The 17744-nt window shown below is 44.2% G+C and overlaps 1 protein-coding gene across 1 annotated transcript in view; it reads left to right on the forward strand.

Annotated features, from left to right (window-relative positions):
• The first annotated feature begins 14549 nt into the window (after positions 1-14549).
• The window catches only part of SLC35F4 (solute carrier family 35 member F4), a 228855-nt gene continuing 225660 nt past the window's right edge, over positions 14550-17744 (forward strand). The window contains exon 1 of the mRNA XM_028098025.1: positions 14550-14652. Coding sequence (XP_027953826.1) covers positions 14550-14652 — 103 coding nt within the window. The remainder of the gene's footprint in view (positions 14653-17744) is intronic.

Genomic DNA, 17744 nt, shown 5'->3' on the forward strand with positions numbered 1-17744 from the left:
CCATGAGAGACGATGGACTCTGAAAAACAAACTGAGGGTTCTAGAGGGGAGGAGGGTGGGGGGATGGGTTAGCCTGGTGATGGGTATTAAAGAGGGCACGTTCTGCGTGGAGCACTGGGTGTTATGCACAAACAATGAATCATGGAACACTACATCAAAAACTAATGATGTAATATATGGTGATTAACATAACAATAAAAAATTTAAAAAAGTCTATATAGAGGCCTTAACTATGATCTCAACACCACCTCACTATCTCAAGTCTAGGTGTTTGGAGCTGCTTCTAGGAGTGGGAAAAGCACGTGTGAGCCTTCCAGGCAAAAGGAGCACCAAGTCTCAAGGTGAGAAACAACCAGGAGTATCTGGTCAGCTTGGCTAAAGTGTAGGGTTGGAGGAAAATCTCAGGAAAAGCCAAGTTTGGAGAGTAAGAGAGGGATGGTCTGATGTGTTTTGGAAATGTCCAGAGTGGTGTGGAAGGCCAATTGGAAGGGGATGAGACTAGAGGTGAGGAGCCTCATTCATCTGGCTCAGAGATGGGGAGGCTTGGATCGTAGCAGTTAGCAGTGGGGGTCTGAGGAGAGGGGTTCTTGTCACTTATCACTTCTGCAGCCTGCCCACCATCCCAGAGGACACTGAGCACCGTCCATCTCTTGGAGCTCTGCCCTGAGGCCTGGGGGGACTTGGTTCTGGTCCGAGCTTGGTCTTCACACAGCCGTGTACCACTGGACACATCACTGAAACTCTGGACCTCAACAGCCTCATTTGCAAAATGTTGAACACGCTAGATGATCTCCGAAGCTTCTTTCAGGTCCTATCTTTGGTCTTCCCAGAGAATGGCATGGTTTCTTTATATCCATTTCAAACTGGATACGGTGATATATCCGGAATAAATTAATACCTCTGGGGTGGAATAGATAATTGAGTAGAAAAGAAACTTAAAAATCATGTAATCTGCAAGTTTTCATATTTCTTATTAGCTGTAGAATATTTCATTCAAATGAAATATTATGCAAAAACTCAATAAACAAAACAGATGGCAGCTGACAACCTCAGGCTGATGTGAAAGTAAGAGAAGGGAAGCCCACCTTGCTAGGTTGACGGCTCCGGGGGCAGGAGAGGTGCGCCCAGGGATTAGGCTGGATTGTTCAGACCCCGGGCAGAGTCAGGCTCAGAGTGGAGCATTGAGTTGTCCAGCTCCAGTCAAGGAATGAGCCAGATCATGACCCCCATGATCACAGAGTTAGTGACAAAGATAGGATCTAAGTCTCTTGGCTTTTTTTTTTTTTTACTGTTGCATGATGAGGTAAGATCCTCAAACAGATACTTTCTTGAAAAGTGCAATGTCAAACATCTTGTAAAACTTTTTGGAATGTAAGATTTGGCAACAGCACTTTAACGCTTTTCTCACACTAAAGTTATGATAATGTTAGAAAGGCATAAGACATTGGGGCCTCAATTATGCATATATCCTGTTTAGGAGTGAATTATGACTTGTTTTCTGAAGAAAACTTTGACCTTGCCTGGATGGAGGTGGCAGAGATGGTATGTTCTTTTTTTTTTTTTTTTAAAGATTTTATTTATTTATTTGGCAGAGAGAGACATAGTGAGAGAGGGAACACAAGCAGGGGGAGTAGGAGAGGGAGAGCAGGCTTCTCCGCGGAGCAGGGAGCCCGATGTGGGGCTCGATCCCAGGACCCTGGGATCACGACCTGAGCCGAAGGCAGACGCTTAACGACTGAGCCACCCAGGTGCCCCGAGATGGTATGTTCTTTAATGTAGGCACGTGTGCTGTTAATATTCATTACACATCCTCAAAAATATCTTTAAATTTGTTGCTTTTTTTTTTAAAGATTTTATTTATTTACCTGAGAAAGAGTGAGAGAGAGCACAGAGGGAAAGGGAGAAGCAGACTCCCTGCTGGGTGCAGGGCTCCAAAGGGGCTCCACACGGGGCTTGATCCCCTGAAATCATGACCTGAGCTGAGGGCAGATGCTTTAACTGACTGAGCCACCCAGGTGCTCCTAAACTTGTTGCTTCTTAAAGAAGGTAAATGGATCTTTCTTTAAGTAGTAACACAGAATAATTGGCTCCAAGGTCTGGCCTGTGATAATCAATATTAATCAATCAATCAACTAACTATGCGAACATTAGTGAAACAGCTAGTCGCACCTGACACTGTGCTAGGCGTTGGGAATGTAACAGTGAGCAAAGACAGAGCCAGGAGCTGCCCTTGTGGACTTCCAGTCCAGTGAGTGAGCTAGGCAGGTAAAGACGGCTTTCTGGAAGGTGCATCTTCTAGCTTGAGACATGGAGGAGAAGCCCCAGTCTTGGAGGAGAAGCCCCAGACATGGAGGAGAAGCCCCAGACATGGAGGAGAAGCCTCAGACATGGAGGAGAAGCCCCAGACATGGAGGAGAAGCCCCAGACAAAGGCAAGGAGCAAAGGGTGGCAGGCGAGAGCTTACCAGATAGAGGGAAGAGCACAGATCCAGAGGCGAGAGAGAGCCTGACCTTTTCAGCAATGTCAAAGAGCTGGGACAAAGGGAACAGTCAGAGAGTTGAGGCTGGAGATGTGGAGGCGGAACTCTATATTCAGTGATGAGGGGTGTGGAATTCATGTGGAGTCCTTTGGGAGTCTTTGAGGTGTTTGAAAACAGAGCCTTGTTTCAGGGAAAGCAGCCTGGCTGTGGTTTGGACAATGGATTAGAAGAGGATAGACTATCTACGGGATTTGGTGATATTAACCAGTTTCTCATTCGAGAGATTCAGGATTTACAGACACCTCCTGGAAGGACAGAGAGCCTGTGAGTCTCTCAACTTTAGTTTGGGGTTAGTTGAGAGTTATAAGAGGGTGCAGTGTTTGACGCATATTATCAATTCGATTTTACTCTATAGCGCTTTCACACTGTGCCATCAGGCTGCGTGTTCTTACATCTTCCTGTGGATGTTCTTTAGGTTCTTGTTTAGAACATTACACAGGATCCTTCTTAAGAACATCCTGGAGAACTTACTCTTAGGGTGCACACCAGTAATGATTTCCACTTTTCCTGGCTTTGTTTTGAGCTCTGACCATGAGAAGTAGTTTTAGGGACCACAGGTTCCGCTTAGGTTGGTGTCTAGGAAGCTCCAAGCCAAATTACCACTGCTTCTATCAAAATGCATTAGCCCTGGTGGCATTTATTAACCTCATTCTGGCTTCATTTTCTGGTTTCTATTTTTAATTTTACTTTCTTCCCAGTTCCTTACTTGCTTGTTATTATTGTATTAAATCTCAAAATGTAGTATCTTCACAAGCCACTTCAATTCCTTTTTGGAACGAGACTGACTATAATTATAATAACATGAAGAAAACTTCTTACATCTTTGCGCCACAGAACAGTTAGAAAGTTAATATTGCAGGGGCTCCTGGTGGCTCAGTAGGTTAAGTGTCCGCCTCTTGATTTTGGCTCAGTCCATGATCTCTGGGTCATGAGATGAAGCCCCACCCGAGGCTCCTTGGTCAGTGGGGAGTCTGCTTGAGATTCTCCCTCCCCTCTGTCTGTGTGCATGCATGCTCTCTCTCTCTCTCTCTCCAATAAATAAATAAATAAATAAATAAATAAATAAATAAATAAATAAATATTTTTTTAAAAAAGAAAGTTAATATTATATATATACTTTTTTTTTTTAAAGGAGGCTCCATGCCCAGTGTGGAGCCCAACTTGAGGCTCAAACTCATGACCCTGAGCTCAAGACCTGAACTGAGACCAAGAGTTGGATGCTCAACTGACTGAGCCACCCAGGTGCCCCCACATATATACTTTTAAATGTTTAATTATGAATTGAAAATTTAGATTCACGTTTTTGAAAGTCTAAGTGTTTCTCTTGACTTATAAAGCAAAAACATGCATTTCTCCATCTTCTTTCCTCTGGATTATAATTTGAATATCACCAACTTCTTCCTTCTAATTTAAGCTGAATAGTAGCATTTCTGTTTTTGTAAGGAGTCACTTATCTTCACCAGTACTTCTATAATTTTTCGTATGGGAGAATTTCTGAGTATTTGCAAAGATTCATTTAAAAATATAAATGTGGTTATATCGGGTTAGTCTTTTTCTGAGTCACAGAAATAACTCTCTCCTTTCCTTCAACAGTCAGGCTCTGTATTACATACAGAAATATGGATTTAAAAGATTTATTCATGTCCCAAAGAAACCAGGAAACTAGTGGGGGAGAGAAGTTAATCCAATCTTTGCTATACAGTGGGATAAAGGCCTCTACAGGGGGTAAGCACAGTGAATGCTTTAACTTTTCAGGTCCCCACTTTTTGCCTTGGTTGTAGGAAGAGCCCTGCTGTGTCAAACTCCCTGTGCTTCTTTGTTCTGTGTCTGACTGTACCACCGATATGTTATGCCGACCCAGCCTATGGGGGTGTCTGACTTCTGGCTCCCCATTTTTAAGTCAGAAGGCTTGGCGTTACATGCCATGCAAAAGGCTGCAGTTCCTATTCAGACAAAATCTTATCATCGCAGGTAAACTTTAATTCCAGATTTTGCTTAATGAAGTCAATTCCACATTGCTTTGTTAACGATGAGTGGAAGAATGCTTTGCTGATCTGATCTGGAATCAAGGAATTCTATTAAAGGACACATTCTGCAGAAAGGACATTCTCATCAAGTCTCTGATCAATATGCTTTGCAACACCGGCATTGATTTACATTGGTGGATGTAGTAGAATCCAAAAATGGCCACAGTTGTTTTTTGCAGCAATCCCATCCAGAGGCAAAATCGGTTTCTCCCCCTCTTGAATCTGGGCTAGCCTTATAACTTGCTTTGGCCCACAGAATATGGCAGAAGCAATATTGTGCAAGTTCTCAGTTGGGGCCTCTAGAGGCCTTGCAAACTTAACTCTCGCTCTTGGGACTTTACTGCTGTCTTGAGCAAGCCTGGATTAGCCTGTTGGATGATGAGATATGTAGCCCACTCATCCCTGTCTCCCCATTGACCAGACACGTGCGAGAGGCCATCCTAGGCTATTCATTCCTCAGCTGACCCGCCTGCTGACCACAGATGCATAAGTGAGCCCAGCTGAGGTCAGAGAAGCCTGGACAGATCAGTAGAAATACCCAGCTGACCAATGGGTGGTGAGAAGTAATAAGTTGTTATTTTAAGCCACTAAGGTTTGGGGTTCTCTGGTAGGCAGTAAAAGCTAAACAGTGGGAGTGCAATTTTGACATTACTGCAGTGGCATGCATGTGCTAGTGGACTGTAGAGCCAGAGTAGAAGGAAGGAAGGATGTTAAAGGTAGACGAGTAACATGCACTCAGCACCTTCTGTATGCTCAGCTGATGACTTCTTTTTAAACAAAATCAATGAAGGAACAAGTAAACAAGCCTTCTGAACATTGTAGTAGATTACACATAAAGGAGATTCAAACCTCCTAATTAATTATGATTCCCAAAAGCTTTGTCAAAATGAACCCATGTTATTTATGGCAGTGAATTTTAAAAATATCAACTCCCTAATAAGATAATATATAATCCTATTCATGTCTAAAGACAACACAAACCATTTATCTAACCCCACCCCCAGGACCCCAAAAATGAGGGGTAATATTCTAATTTGACTGGATGGCAAATTGTGTAAGAAACCAGGTACTGATCATACCAGAGATATAATTCACAGAAGACTCTGGAAAATAGACATCTTAGGTTTCAGTTTCATTTAATAGCCCTTGATGGGCATCCCTCTGTCTGCTGAGTCCAGGGTTTAACTAGGGGAGAGAGGCGGAACAGGAGGACGAGTGTATGATCTGATTGGAAGGGTGAGGGGAGGGCGGGGATGGCGGGCGCTGTCATAAAGCCATGAAGGAGAAGGAGGCATTGTGCCGTGTCAAGGAAAGATGATGCACTGAGAACGAGGGCTGTCGCCAACTCACTGGGAGGCTTTGGACCATTGGCTTAGGCTCTCTAGCTTTAGTTTCCTCATTTATAAACTTGGCACTGGTTAAGTTGTTCCATTTCTGGTCTTGAAACAAGTCAACCTTTCCTGAGTGAGTGTGTGGGCCTCGCCCTTTCTTCCAGAAAGGTCCTAACGAAAGATTTTCTTGATTACAAATAGATTTTTCAGTCCTGAACATGTTTTGATTGTCTGGTGTGTGCCAGGCACTCTGAGAAGGTCTGGCCACACTGTGATGAACAAAATGGCATCCTTGCCTTTGAGGAACTGAAGTATACAGTGTGGGAAAGACCACACAGTGTGGGAAAAGCTCTCGTGGGGCAAATGCCTGGGCCCTCCAGGAAGGGAAGTGCTCAGAGCAGGCTTTCCAGAGGGGAAATATCTTTGGAAACAGCTGAAGGAGCAGCACTGGTCAGATGAGGAAGCATTTGTAAGTACCATCCAAGCATAGATGGTCTTACTCCATGGAACCAAGTGATGGTAAGGCATCACTTAAGCCCAGATAACTGTGTGCCCACAGTACTTTGTTAGCTTAAAAATCTGAAGAGTTTAGGACTGCTTTGAGGTGGTACAAACTTTTCATGTACTCATTGTCATGGAGCCCTGCTTTATTATTTATGAGAGCATGAAGAGCCAGAAGAATTAGAGACCTTTAGTCAGACTTCATCACATTCACCAGAAAGAAGATAATTGTGATTACTGAGGAGATTAATGTGGAGGCAGGTGGCACTCTCCTGCACAGTGCATGTAAAAGCCCAGCAAACACTGCAGAATAGAGCTAGAGAGGGTTTTAGGGTTGGTTGTGTGTGTGTGTGTGTGGGGGGCAGGTGTGTGTGTGCGTGTGTGTGTGTGTGTGTGTATTTAAGAGCAGGAAAGCCATCTATTAGAAAGTTGGGAAAATGAGAAAGTACTCCTTTAAAAAAAAGATTTTATTTATTCATTTGACAGAGAGAGAGCGCGCACAAGCAGGGGGAACAGCAGGCAGAGGGAAGAAGCAGACTCCCTGCTCAGCAGGGAGCCCGACGCAGGACTGCATCCCAGGACCCTGGGATCATGACTTAAGCCAAAGGCAGACACTTAACTGACTGAGCCACCCAGGCGTCTTGACAAAATACTCTTAGTTCTATTACTCTAACAATCACTTTTTGAATTTTAAATATCTTAATATTTTTCCTAACGGTATATAAGCATGTTACTGAGCTATCCTTTGGCATCAAGACTGACTGAACTGACTGCTCTATCTTGTGGGCGCGAGGCTGCGGAAGTCCCCACCTCTCTGTGCAGCCCATATGGAGCCGAATGGAGAATTCCGTCACCCAGCTCCTAGCTCCCACTATCACACATCTGCCCCGCGTTGCTTGTGTTCCCTGAACTTGCAGAAGGCATGCAGATTTGCTCCAGGTGGATGCACTTTCATGTCTCAGCATCAACAGGGAAGCCCTGGGGCAAGAGGTGGGAGGTGCTTGGCATTGGCAGGAGGTGGGGAGCTGCCGGGTTGTGTCCATGTGAAGTTGATGGGAATCCACAGAGAGTTGGCCACTGCAAAGATGAAGCAGGAGCAAATGAATTGAAGCATGAAAGGTATTTGCTACAACCTTTTAGCTTTTCTCTTGAGAGGTGTACTCTTTCTGGTAATCGAGGGGCTCCTCTGACATCAGCCAGATAGCCGGAAAAAAAAAGGCAAATGTCCACTTCAGGACTGATGGTCTGCGTTATCTTGGTGTATTGGAGGAGCAAGCTTTATTGATGGCTATCACTGACACTGAAAATATGGATGAAATAAAACCTTGTGAACATATTGCTTGCAAATGAATAGTTTTGAAGCCAAAGGCAAAGTCATTCCTGAGATTGCTTTTGACAATAGTTACTCAAGATGTGGATGTATTGAATATATAGATATTCTGGACTCTCTTTGCCTTGTTGATAACATTCTAATGAGTTTTAAATGTTCTGGTCTCTGATTTCCCATACCATTCATACTGCTTCTTTCCTACTCTTTTGTCTTCACTATTGTTTATTGGTAATTGTTTCAGAAACTGGTGAACATATAAACATGCACACTATGCTCTTGGAAAACAAAAGATGAAGATTTGAAAATTAAATAGTGTTTTGAGAAGGAATTCAAACTTTATTTTAATTTTTTAGTAACTTGACTTTTATGGGTCAAAGTCATCTTGAATGTTTATGGTCACCATGCCAGAGGGAAGAGAGAACTCAGTGATTTGTACTAGCTCGCTGTGGCCGGGATAGGATCACGGTCGTTTCCCTTCACTAGAATCAGTCACGGGGCCCCGTACAACCACAAGGGGGCAGAAAGCGCAATGCTGTGGTAAGCCTAAAATAAAGGAGAACCAGGGATATTTGACAAATGGTACCAACGACTACCACGGCAGGTCTGACATTTTTAGCAGGTAATGTTACAGAAAGCCTTGTGAGATAAATAATATGCAGTAGGTTTGAGGCAGTGCCATACCTGGCATTTTTTAGATGTTGGAATTAAAGTCTTATTTATAAAATGAATGTGTAGCAGGTTTGAACGTATGACCATCAACGCATCTGTTTAAAAAGGTTAAGTAAATCTTTGGGTGCCTGGGTGGCTCAGTCAGTTAAACGTCTGCTTTCGGCTCAGGTCATGATCCCGGAGTCCTAGGATCGAGTCCCGCGTAGAGCCTGCTTCTCCATCTGACCCTGTCCCCTCTCATGCTCTCTCTCAAATAATTTTTTTTTTTAAAAAAGGTTAAGTAAATCTTTATTAGCCAATAAGAATAGTGGAAGATGCAGTGTCCGTGTTATTGGGGCTTCCCTGCTGCAGGGTTATGCAGTCGGGGAGATCTTTGGCTAAGTCCAAGCATCGGGGAGACATGCTTGTCTTCAGTCCTCTCGTCTCTGCTGAGATGTACACTAGCCAAGCCCACATTTCATAGCTCTGGGGCTGGCAGCTCTGCTGCCCTTGGTCCAAGCTTGGAGGCACCAGAATCTCTCCTGAGGCTGGGAAGCCCAGGGCTAAAGGCCCAGCCTTCCCTCAGGGAACCACCCTGTGATCTCTCTGAGGCCATTCTGCTTCACTGGGGCATGCCATCAAGCAGGACCAGAGTCCCTCCCATACCTGGGACCACCAACCTTTGTGCCATTATCAGCCCTAAGCATATATTCTCTGGGTCCTCCTGCCTTCTCAAAGGACAGGAAGAACTGCTGACCCAGAGCATCTACTTTTTCTGCAAAGCATTTAAATTATGCAGCCCACCTATTCCATTGGTCTGCCAATATGATGCCAAGATCTGCCTCACGTGATTGTTGTCATGGTTGAAGGGATCCAAGGAGACTCCTAACAGCAACTGATATAGATACTCCTAATAATGTGAATGAAATGTTCAATTAACTTTAGTAATAGATAATGGACAGGGCAGGGTAGGGTTAGGAGAAGGACATTGATACTTATTTTGCACCTACTATGTACCATGCCTTTTTTTTTTTTAAGATTTTCTTTCTTTCTTCTCTCTCCCTTTCTTTCTTTCTTTCTTTCTCTTTCTTTTTCTTTCTTTCTTTCTTTTTCTTTCTTTCTTTCTTTCTTTCTTTCTTTCTTTCTTTCTTTCTTTCTTTCTTTCTTTCTTTCTTTCTTTCTTTCTTTCTTTCTTCTCTTTCTTTCTTTCCTTCCTTCCTTCCTTCCTTCCTTCCTTCCTTCCTTCCTTCTCTTCCTTTCTCTCTCTCTTTCCTTATTCATTTATTTAGAGAGAGTGTGAGCAGGGAGGAGCAGAGGGAGAGGGAGAGAATCTGAAGCAGTTTCCACACCAGTGGGGAGCTGGACTTGGGGCTCAAGCCAATGATCCTGAGATCATGACTTGAGCTGAAATCAAGAGTCGGAAGCTTAACTGACTGAGTCACCTGGGCGCCCCCTTGGTAAGATATTTTCATATGTTATCTCACTTACCCTTTACAGCAACGCTATTAAGTAGAGAGTTTGAGCCCATTTTACGGATGAGAAAACTGAAGCTCAGAGTGTTCTACTTGTCCATAAAACAAAATAAAAACAGTAGCTATCATTTATGATGCTTTTATATGCCAACCACTGTTATAAGGTCTTTATGAATATAAAATCATTTAATCTTCACAATAAGTCCACGAGGTAGATATGATTAAAAAACAAAATTCAACCGAGTAAATTTTAAAGACCTAATTGGTTCTATTAAGCAGTGTCTAGCATGTAGAAGGGAGCACCCAAGAGTTCTACAAAATGGGAAGGTTTTTATAGGAAGGAGAGTCAGGCAAGAAGTTATTAGCAAAGGAAAAGAAAGGATTGTTTCAGGCAAGGTCACCTTCCCTTAAGGGGAAGGGCAGGGAGTCTCATTAGGTGGATTACCTCATCTTCCTTTGGGGATGGAGAGGACCCATGTGACAGCATCCTCATTGATGTTGATCAGGAAATTCCTGACTGAAGAAGAGTTACGACTACATTGCTGGGGGAAGTTGAAACTGCAGTTAGGTTAGGTATTAAGTCCAGATTTGGTGACTTAGCTTAAGTGACACCATTTTGGCCTGTCGTTTTCTTTTTAACAGCACAATAGTCTTATTTTGCAGATGAGAAAATTGAGTCATAAAGTTTAAGAGACTCACTCAAAGTCACACAGCTAGGAAATGGTGAGACCAGATTTGACCCCTGGCAGTCTGGATTCAAAATCCATGCTCTAAACCACTGTACTATACGGCTGAGGGATGAGGTAAGGAAAAAGAGGGAATGAGGAAGGGAGAAAGGGAGGGAGGGAAGGATGGAGGTAAAGAGAGAGACACACACAAATACACACACGTCATAAATTCTAAAATTTGAATGTATTTGTTGAAATTACTTCAGACCATCTGCAAAGGATTTCAATGCATTTCCAAGGAATTGAGCTTCAGAAATAGTCCTGTGATGGAGCCTAGTACCAGAGGTCAATGAAGAGTGGACTCTGCCCTGATTTCTTAGACAGATACTGAGTGGTTAAATGCTCAAAACAGCTTTCCTGAAAATGGAATATGAAGACTACATTTTTTTCTTTCCAGATGCTAGTGCTTATCACCTGGTTGGCTAGATGCCGGATGCTTTTAAACACAAACACTGCAAACTACCTGGGGTCAAATCTGTAAATAGTGCTGATGATTATACAAGGCAACATTGGCCCTTGGGTATTAAACACTTAAACATTCTTGGGTCTCCAAACAGCTGAGTTACTCTTAGCTCAAGGAGGTGGGTACACAAGAGTGGATTCCCTTCTTTCAGCATCCTTTATTGGTAATTCTGAATAGGTGGTCAGAAAGATGAAGTGACTTGTTCCTGCCACGGGAAGAGGACTAAAATCCAGATTTTCTGGCCTCCAGCTTCAAATCATAGTAAAGAAGACTAGATTCCATGGATTTTATTTTACTAACTCTTCCAAAGTTTAAAGGATGATGTAGGTATTTTAAAATGATTTTATGACAGAATATATCTTTGAATAATTTATGCTCAGTGATCATACTTAGTTTTTAATGTTATTACTTGGTATACTTATTTTAGCTTTAGACACAAAGTTATAAGTGACTATCACATAAACTATTTTACAAATGATATGGCATTTTTTTTTTACAACACAAATGGTCAAGTTTTGTATACTCAATCAGTATAAATACCTAATCTGACTTGGTCAGATGATCAAAATAAATATGGTCCAGATATTAAAACTCACTTGGAATCACAGACAGATGCCCTGTGCTAATGCATTAAAAATATTCCTGCACACAAAACAAATTTTTCTAAATTGAGTTATGATCTACCCGGAAAATCAATTTACTATTTAACTTAATAGGGAAATTGGCTATGTAAACTGGCTACTATGAGGAACCATTTTTTGAATCAAACAATTACCTTTAGTCTTCTTATGTTTAATTGTACCTTTCCCCATTTTTTTTCAGAATAGATTTGAGGCACACTGATATTTCACATTTTGTAAATTTGAATTTTTGTATTGGGGTTTATGAAAACTGGTCAGCTGAGCAGGCAAACATAAAAATGTTTTTAAAAATTCTCTTCCCTTCAAAATAATTTCTATAAAGTTTTAATGATCGCAAAGTGGCATTTGAAAGGTTAAAAAACTGTTATCATGTGCAACAAAGAGTGCTTATCATTAGCAGAAATTTACTTTTCATTGTTGATCAATTTATAATTGTAAAATTTCAGTTCCATTAAAAAAAGTGTGTCCAAGATGGTGGCATGTGTTTGCATTTACTGTTTTAGTTACCCTATTACAGATGATTACAGAGGCATTTGTAAATGCTCTGCTATTTTAAAAATTAATTTCCAGGTCAGTCTGAGATTTTAAAAGTAACGTCTTTTAGGAAACAGACTCTTGTGGGTATAATATTTACATTATTTAAATTTATGCTGAATTTGCTGTTTGTACGAATGATGAGATTCAGTTAAGTACATTTCTAACCACTACTCTGGAAACTTCTGAAAACAAAGCAAAACTAGGAAGAAGGCACCAACTTACACAATAAGTGTAATTTAGAACTTAAATACATTATGGTAAAATAAGTTATAAGCATTAATAGGACAAAACCACTTTTTCTTAAAGTCTGTGCATATTCATATTACATTAGAAGGCTTTTGCTTGAGTAGTTTCTCTTTGAATCATTTATATATTAATATGCTATGCATTATGATGTTATTAAACACATGATGTAATACAGGCAAATTCATTTTATAGAAACTTTAAACAAAGGAATGTCTTAAAGTAATGTGATCAACCCATTTTACCATGTACAATGCATGCATTTTAATGTTTGCCACAGAAAGAAAAAGAAAAAGAATAAAAGTAACAAAAGTGTGCTGAAGATCACTTTCCAGGTGGGGGTGGGCTGCAGAGTGTAAAGGCATAATCCTTCCATTTTTGCTTTAAATGTTTGGCTCCTCACCACTGCACCAGAGTTGCTTTTTCCTTTAAGTTCATTTTGACCTTTTAGTTCCTTCCATCCTTCCATCTTTCCATGCCCAGAAAGCAGGTGTGGGAGGAAATTGGTTTCTTTATGAACCCTCCTCCCAGCCATAATCACTTCAGATCCACTCCACTTGCAGGATTCTGTGCTAGGCTTTGTGTCTGGATGAAAACCCTTAACACATTGTGAAATTTAATACTGCATTTTCATATGCTTAAATCTCATTCATCTTTTAAAAAGTTTGCAACATTTCTTCCCTCTTAAGGACACAAGTACAATGTGGAAAATGCTTGAAGGCAGAATGCTGTGTGATAGGTTCTTTGGAGTTTCCGGGGGGGCTCTGAAGTCAATTTGCCCCCCCCATCTAAGTTTTAGAAATGTGAAATCTGGCAGGGACATCTTCAACTGGGTCTGGGGGGAAGGTGGACCTAATGACCTCTAAGCTGATGAACTGACCCCCAACCCACATCCTCCCATCCCCCCCCACTCTAGTTTCTGAGATGAAATTTTGAAAATTATTTTTCCGGAGGCTGTGACTACAAACTACGAATGGAAGAATCATCCCCGAGGCTCACTGATTGTAACCCAGTGAGTATCTTGCCAAAACAGAAGAGTCACACCTGAGGGGAGGGTGTTCACTCTGAACACAGAGCTTCAGGGACGTTCTAGACTCAGGTGGAAAGTCTCTAGACTGTAGCTAAAACTTTTCATCCGTCCAGATATTTACAGTTTGAAGGGCTTCCCCCCTGATGTTTTTGGCAGTAAAGGAGAAAATCATTTCTCCTAAGGGCATTTGAAATTGGCAAAACAAACATGCTGTGCCGCAGCTGAGTCTCCCAAACCTTTGATGTTTTCGCTGGGGGCTGAGGGTCGGGACACGGGCCCGTGAGACTCCAGGGCTTCATCTTTTAAAGTCTTTGTGTCCACAATACCTGGACAATCACTTCACATACCACCTGCTGAGGCCTCATTTTTTTTTTTCATTTTTTAAGAAAAGACTCCCTGTCGTCTAGGCAAGTTTCGGGAACTGATTAACTCCTAGGAACGCTTGCATGTCTGCTGGCCCCAGGTGGTGTAGACGCCAAGCGTGGACCAAGACCCCGCGGCGCCCCCGATGTGTCATCTCCCCAAGCGACAGTGTGCACCTCTCACATTAACACTTGGTTCCGCTTGGGTCTCTTCCATCTCCACCCCTCCTCCCCGAGCCCCTGCCACCATCTCACCTTCTCGTCTCCTCCCACGCCCCTGGACCGAGCATCCCTTCTGGCAGGTGGGGCTGGGGGGGAATGTCAAGTCCTCTGGGAAGGGGTGCAGAAGGGTTAACCAGGAGAGTCTGCGGCCAGGTGGGGCGCCCACACCCGCCCCGGCCGCGGTGGGCGTCGGAGGTGAGGGGGCGCTGTTTGGGCAGCAGTGCGCCGGGCGGCGGGCGGGAGAGCTGCCAGGCTGACGGAGAGGCCGGCCCGAGTGGGGGCCGCTCCACCGCCGCCGCCGCCGCCGCCGCTGTGATGCGGAGCCGGTGCTGCGCCGGGCGGTGGAGTCAGAGCCCGGGCGCGGGAGCACGAGTTGCAGCATCAGCACCGGCGGCGGCTGCACCTGCACCAGCTCCCGGGCCCCGCGCTGCGCTCTCCGCCCCGCCGCGCCCGGGGCCGCTGCCCCGCGCTCTCTATGGATGTCAAGGCGGCCCCCAACGGGGTGGCTACCATCGAGGACCGGATCCTGCGGATCACCGGCTACTATGGCTATTACCCGGGTTACTCCAGCCAGAAAAGTAAGACGCCGCGGGGCTGCCTTGCTCCTGGGCGCCGGAGCGGGTGGGATGCGGGAGGGCGCGCCGTCCGGACACCTGCAGCCCTGCCTGTGCAGCTAACGCTACCCTGCTGGCGGTGGGGCCGCTGGGGCGAAAACTATGTCCGTTGTCCTCGGTGCTGAACCGCGAGACAAAACGGGGGCCCGGGCCATTTGCGCCCAGGAGTTTGTTAACAGGCGCAGCCTCGGGGTCGGTAGCGCAGGGCGGGGGGTGGGGGTGCCCGGTGAGCGTTCCTGACAGCCGTCGGCCGGCTCACCTCTGGCTTATCTACGACCGGGGAAGGCTGCCATGGCTGTTTACTTAGCGGAAAGTCAGCCCTAGGTGCTGCACTCCACCCCCCAACCCCACCCCAAGCCCCTGCTAGGTGCCCGGCCGCGGGCCGGGGGCGCGGGGCACGCAGGCTGGGTGGGCTCGGAGGTGGGGCCGGCCCGGGGCCGGCAGAGCCAGATGTGGATCCCGGCGCAGGCCGCCTGGGCTTGTTCACTCGGGCTGTCGAGACGTTGCCAGCGCGGGAATCACTCCTGCTAAAATGTCTTTGCGAGGTCCTCCGCCCTGGGCCGAGAGAGAACCTGCTCAGGTCCTCAGAGACCCGTGCCTACGACTGGGGGTGGGGCGGGTGGAAGGGGGAGGCGCGACAGGGCCAGGCGCCCGCGCTGCCCGCCGCACGTCGCGGCTACTTCTGAGCCCGAGGAGGCTTCTCCGTTCCGCACCGGTTTTCTCCCGGCCAAGCGAGGTCGTGCGGCGCAGATGCTTTCACGTTTCTGGAGCAGTTTTGGGGGGAGGGCGGTGAGGCGCGCTCTATTCTGTCCCCTTCCCCCAACACACAAACCTACTGGCTATCTTTGCTGGAATTAGTTCAGCCAGCGAGCGGAGCGAAGCTCGTTTTTCTCCGAATTGGGGGACGAGTTGCGGCTTAATTCCCATGCAGGTGGGATTTCGCTTTTCCTATATCAGTGCATTTCTGTCGCAATAGATGGAGCTTAATTGATATTTTTTGCTGTTATTTTTAACCGGAAACCTTGCAAGAGCCTAGATGCGTTTCTTGATTGGTATTTTTCGATGACATTTTGGGGTCCGAGCAATGTTACAATTTCTCAGAAGCAGACAAACCCTGACACGTAGACGAGAAAACACTTTTTTCCCCCCATGGAACTTTCTCCCCCACTATGCTCCATCTCTATTTAATAATAATCCAAGAGCTTTGTTCTCATAGAGATATTTTCTCATTTAATATTTCATTTGGTTTCAGGAAAGGCCTCTCTGATTTGGATGGTTTCTGTCTGTTTTTAGAAGCTTACATTATTCATTTTCCATACAAAAGTAATTATATAGTGTTAGAATTTTCTGGAAAGAAAATAACACACTGTGGAATGCAGTTTGAAGTCTTTGTACTATAGACTCAGAAACTTCTTTTTTTCCCCTATTGGCAAAGGGTTTCTTTTTTAACCCTAGAAACCTCTGTGGAAGCACTAGTATTCCATGTGGAGATTACTTGGATTTCACCTTTGAATATTTTAATTAGGAACGATGGGATTTTTGGTTACTTAGAGAATGGAGAAGCTGTGAAATTACAAGACTCAGGGTAGTTTATTATTGTAATTTTTATAACAATGGAACTTCAGTTAATAAAGAACAAACCAAATGGAATCCTGGAAAAGTGACATTTTAGATAAAATCGTGTTCATATTATCTTTTCGGACTCAGTCAAATAACTGCTCATGTATCATTTGCAGAATAATAGGACAAAAAGAGGGAAGAGTGTTGGCTGAGACAGTAACTGAAGCTAAAAGGGATGGAGATACAGTTGGCATAGTTATTTGTGATGGGCACTTACCTAACTTCAGGTCACAGAGCTCAGTGAAGACAGCATCTCACAAGCACAGAGAATTAGATGATCGTCAAAGAACTTTCAGGATGTTCGTGCTTTCAGAGTTGGAAAGAGCTTGCCATTTTGCACAAAGAGAGACTAGGAGAGGAGAGGGCTGGAAGAGAGCCAGGCAGCCGAGCACCATGAAATAATCCTGCCCTTAATGCAGGCTTCAACTAGTAAACAAACACATTGAAGCAAACCAGTACAATATGGTCAATTGATTTAGCTGTTACCAAGAATGAGCAACAGCTTGGGGAAAGTCTGGAGGGACATGTTTAGGAAAAGGCTATGGGGAAGAACGTATAATATGTGAAGACAAGATGACTTTCCCATTTTCTGACTGGTCATGTATGAGGCCTGAAGGATGACCTCTGTGTATCTATGCCATTTACCTTTTTAGAGGTAAGTGGGGACTCACCTCTGAGAAAATGCATCAATGATCAGCCTCCTGTTAATGTATAGTGCTGCCATCCCTGGCAATCCGGAAGAGGAGTACCTTGCCCAGAAGAAATTCTATTAGCCTGATACAAAAAAAGAAATGGGTGTATATATATATTACACATATAATATATAATTTATAATATAGATGATATTATCAGGATAATAATCAAGGTACAGAAATGATTGAAGCATTTGTCTAGCTTCGAGTTACTTACAGCCTGGTAGGGGAAATAGATTCATCCATTCAACAAGTGTTAAGTGAGCACCTCCTGTGTGCCAGGAATACATCCGTGAACAAAACAGACAAAAATGCTTTCCTTTTTAGAGCTGAAGTTTCAGTGGGTGAAGACAGGCAATAATGTGAACAAACAAACAAACAAATAAGTAATGTAGTCTATTTCAAGGTGATCGGTGCTTTTAAAAAATACCACAACAGGGTAAAAAGAATGACAGATTCTGAGGTGGGGGGGTAGAGATTGTGGCAATTTTTACGTCAGCTGAGGCTTCATTGAGGAGGTCACAAGCAGGCAAAACCTTTGAGGTATGTGAAGAAGTTAGACATGTGGACATCTGGAAGATGTTCCAGGCAGAGGAAACAGCCAATACAAGGCTCTGAGGTGGAACGTGTCTGGCATGCTAGAGAAAAAGCACAGAGGTCTGCGTGGCTGAAGCGGGGGTGAACAGCTGGGAGAGTGGTTGGAGGCAAGGTCACTGTGGGTGCAGGGCTCAGGTGAAGCAGGGC

This window comes from Eumetopias jubatus, unplaced genomic scaffold (genome assembly GCF_037043125.1).
Source record: "Eumetopias jubatus isolate StellerSeaLion01/CBP00866 unplaced genomic scaffold, mEumJub1_p1.0 scaffold_7, whole genome shotgun sequence".
In the NCBI taxonomy this organism is placed as follows: domain Eukaryota; kingdom Metazoa; phylum Chordata; class Mammalia; order Carnivora; family Otariidae; genus Eumetopias; species Eumetopias jubatus.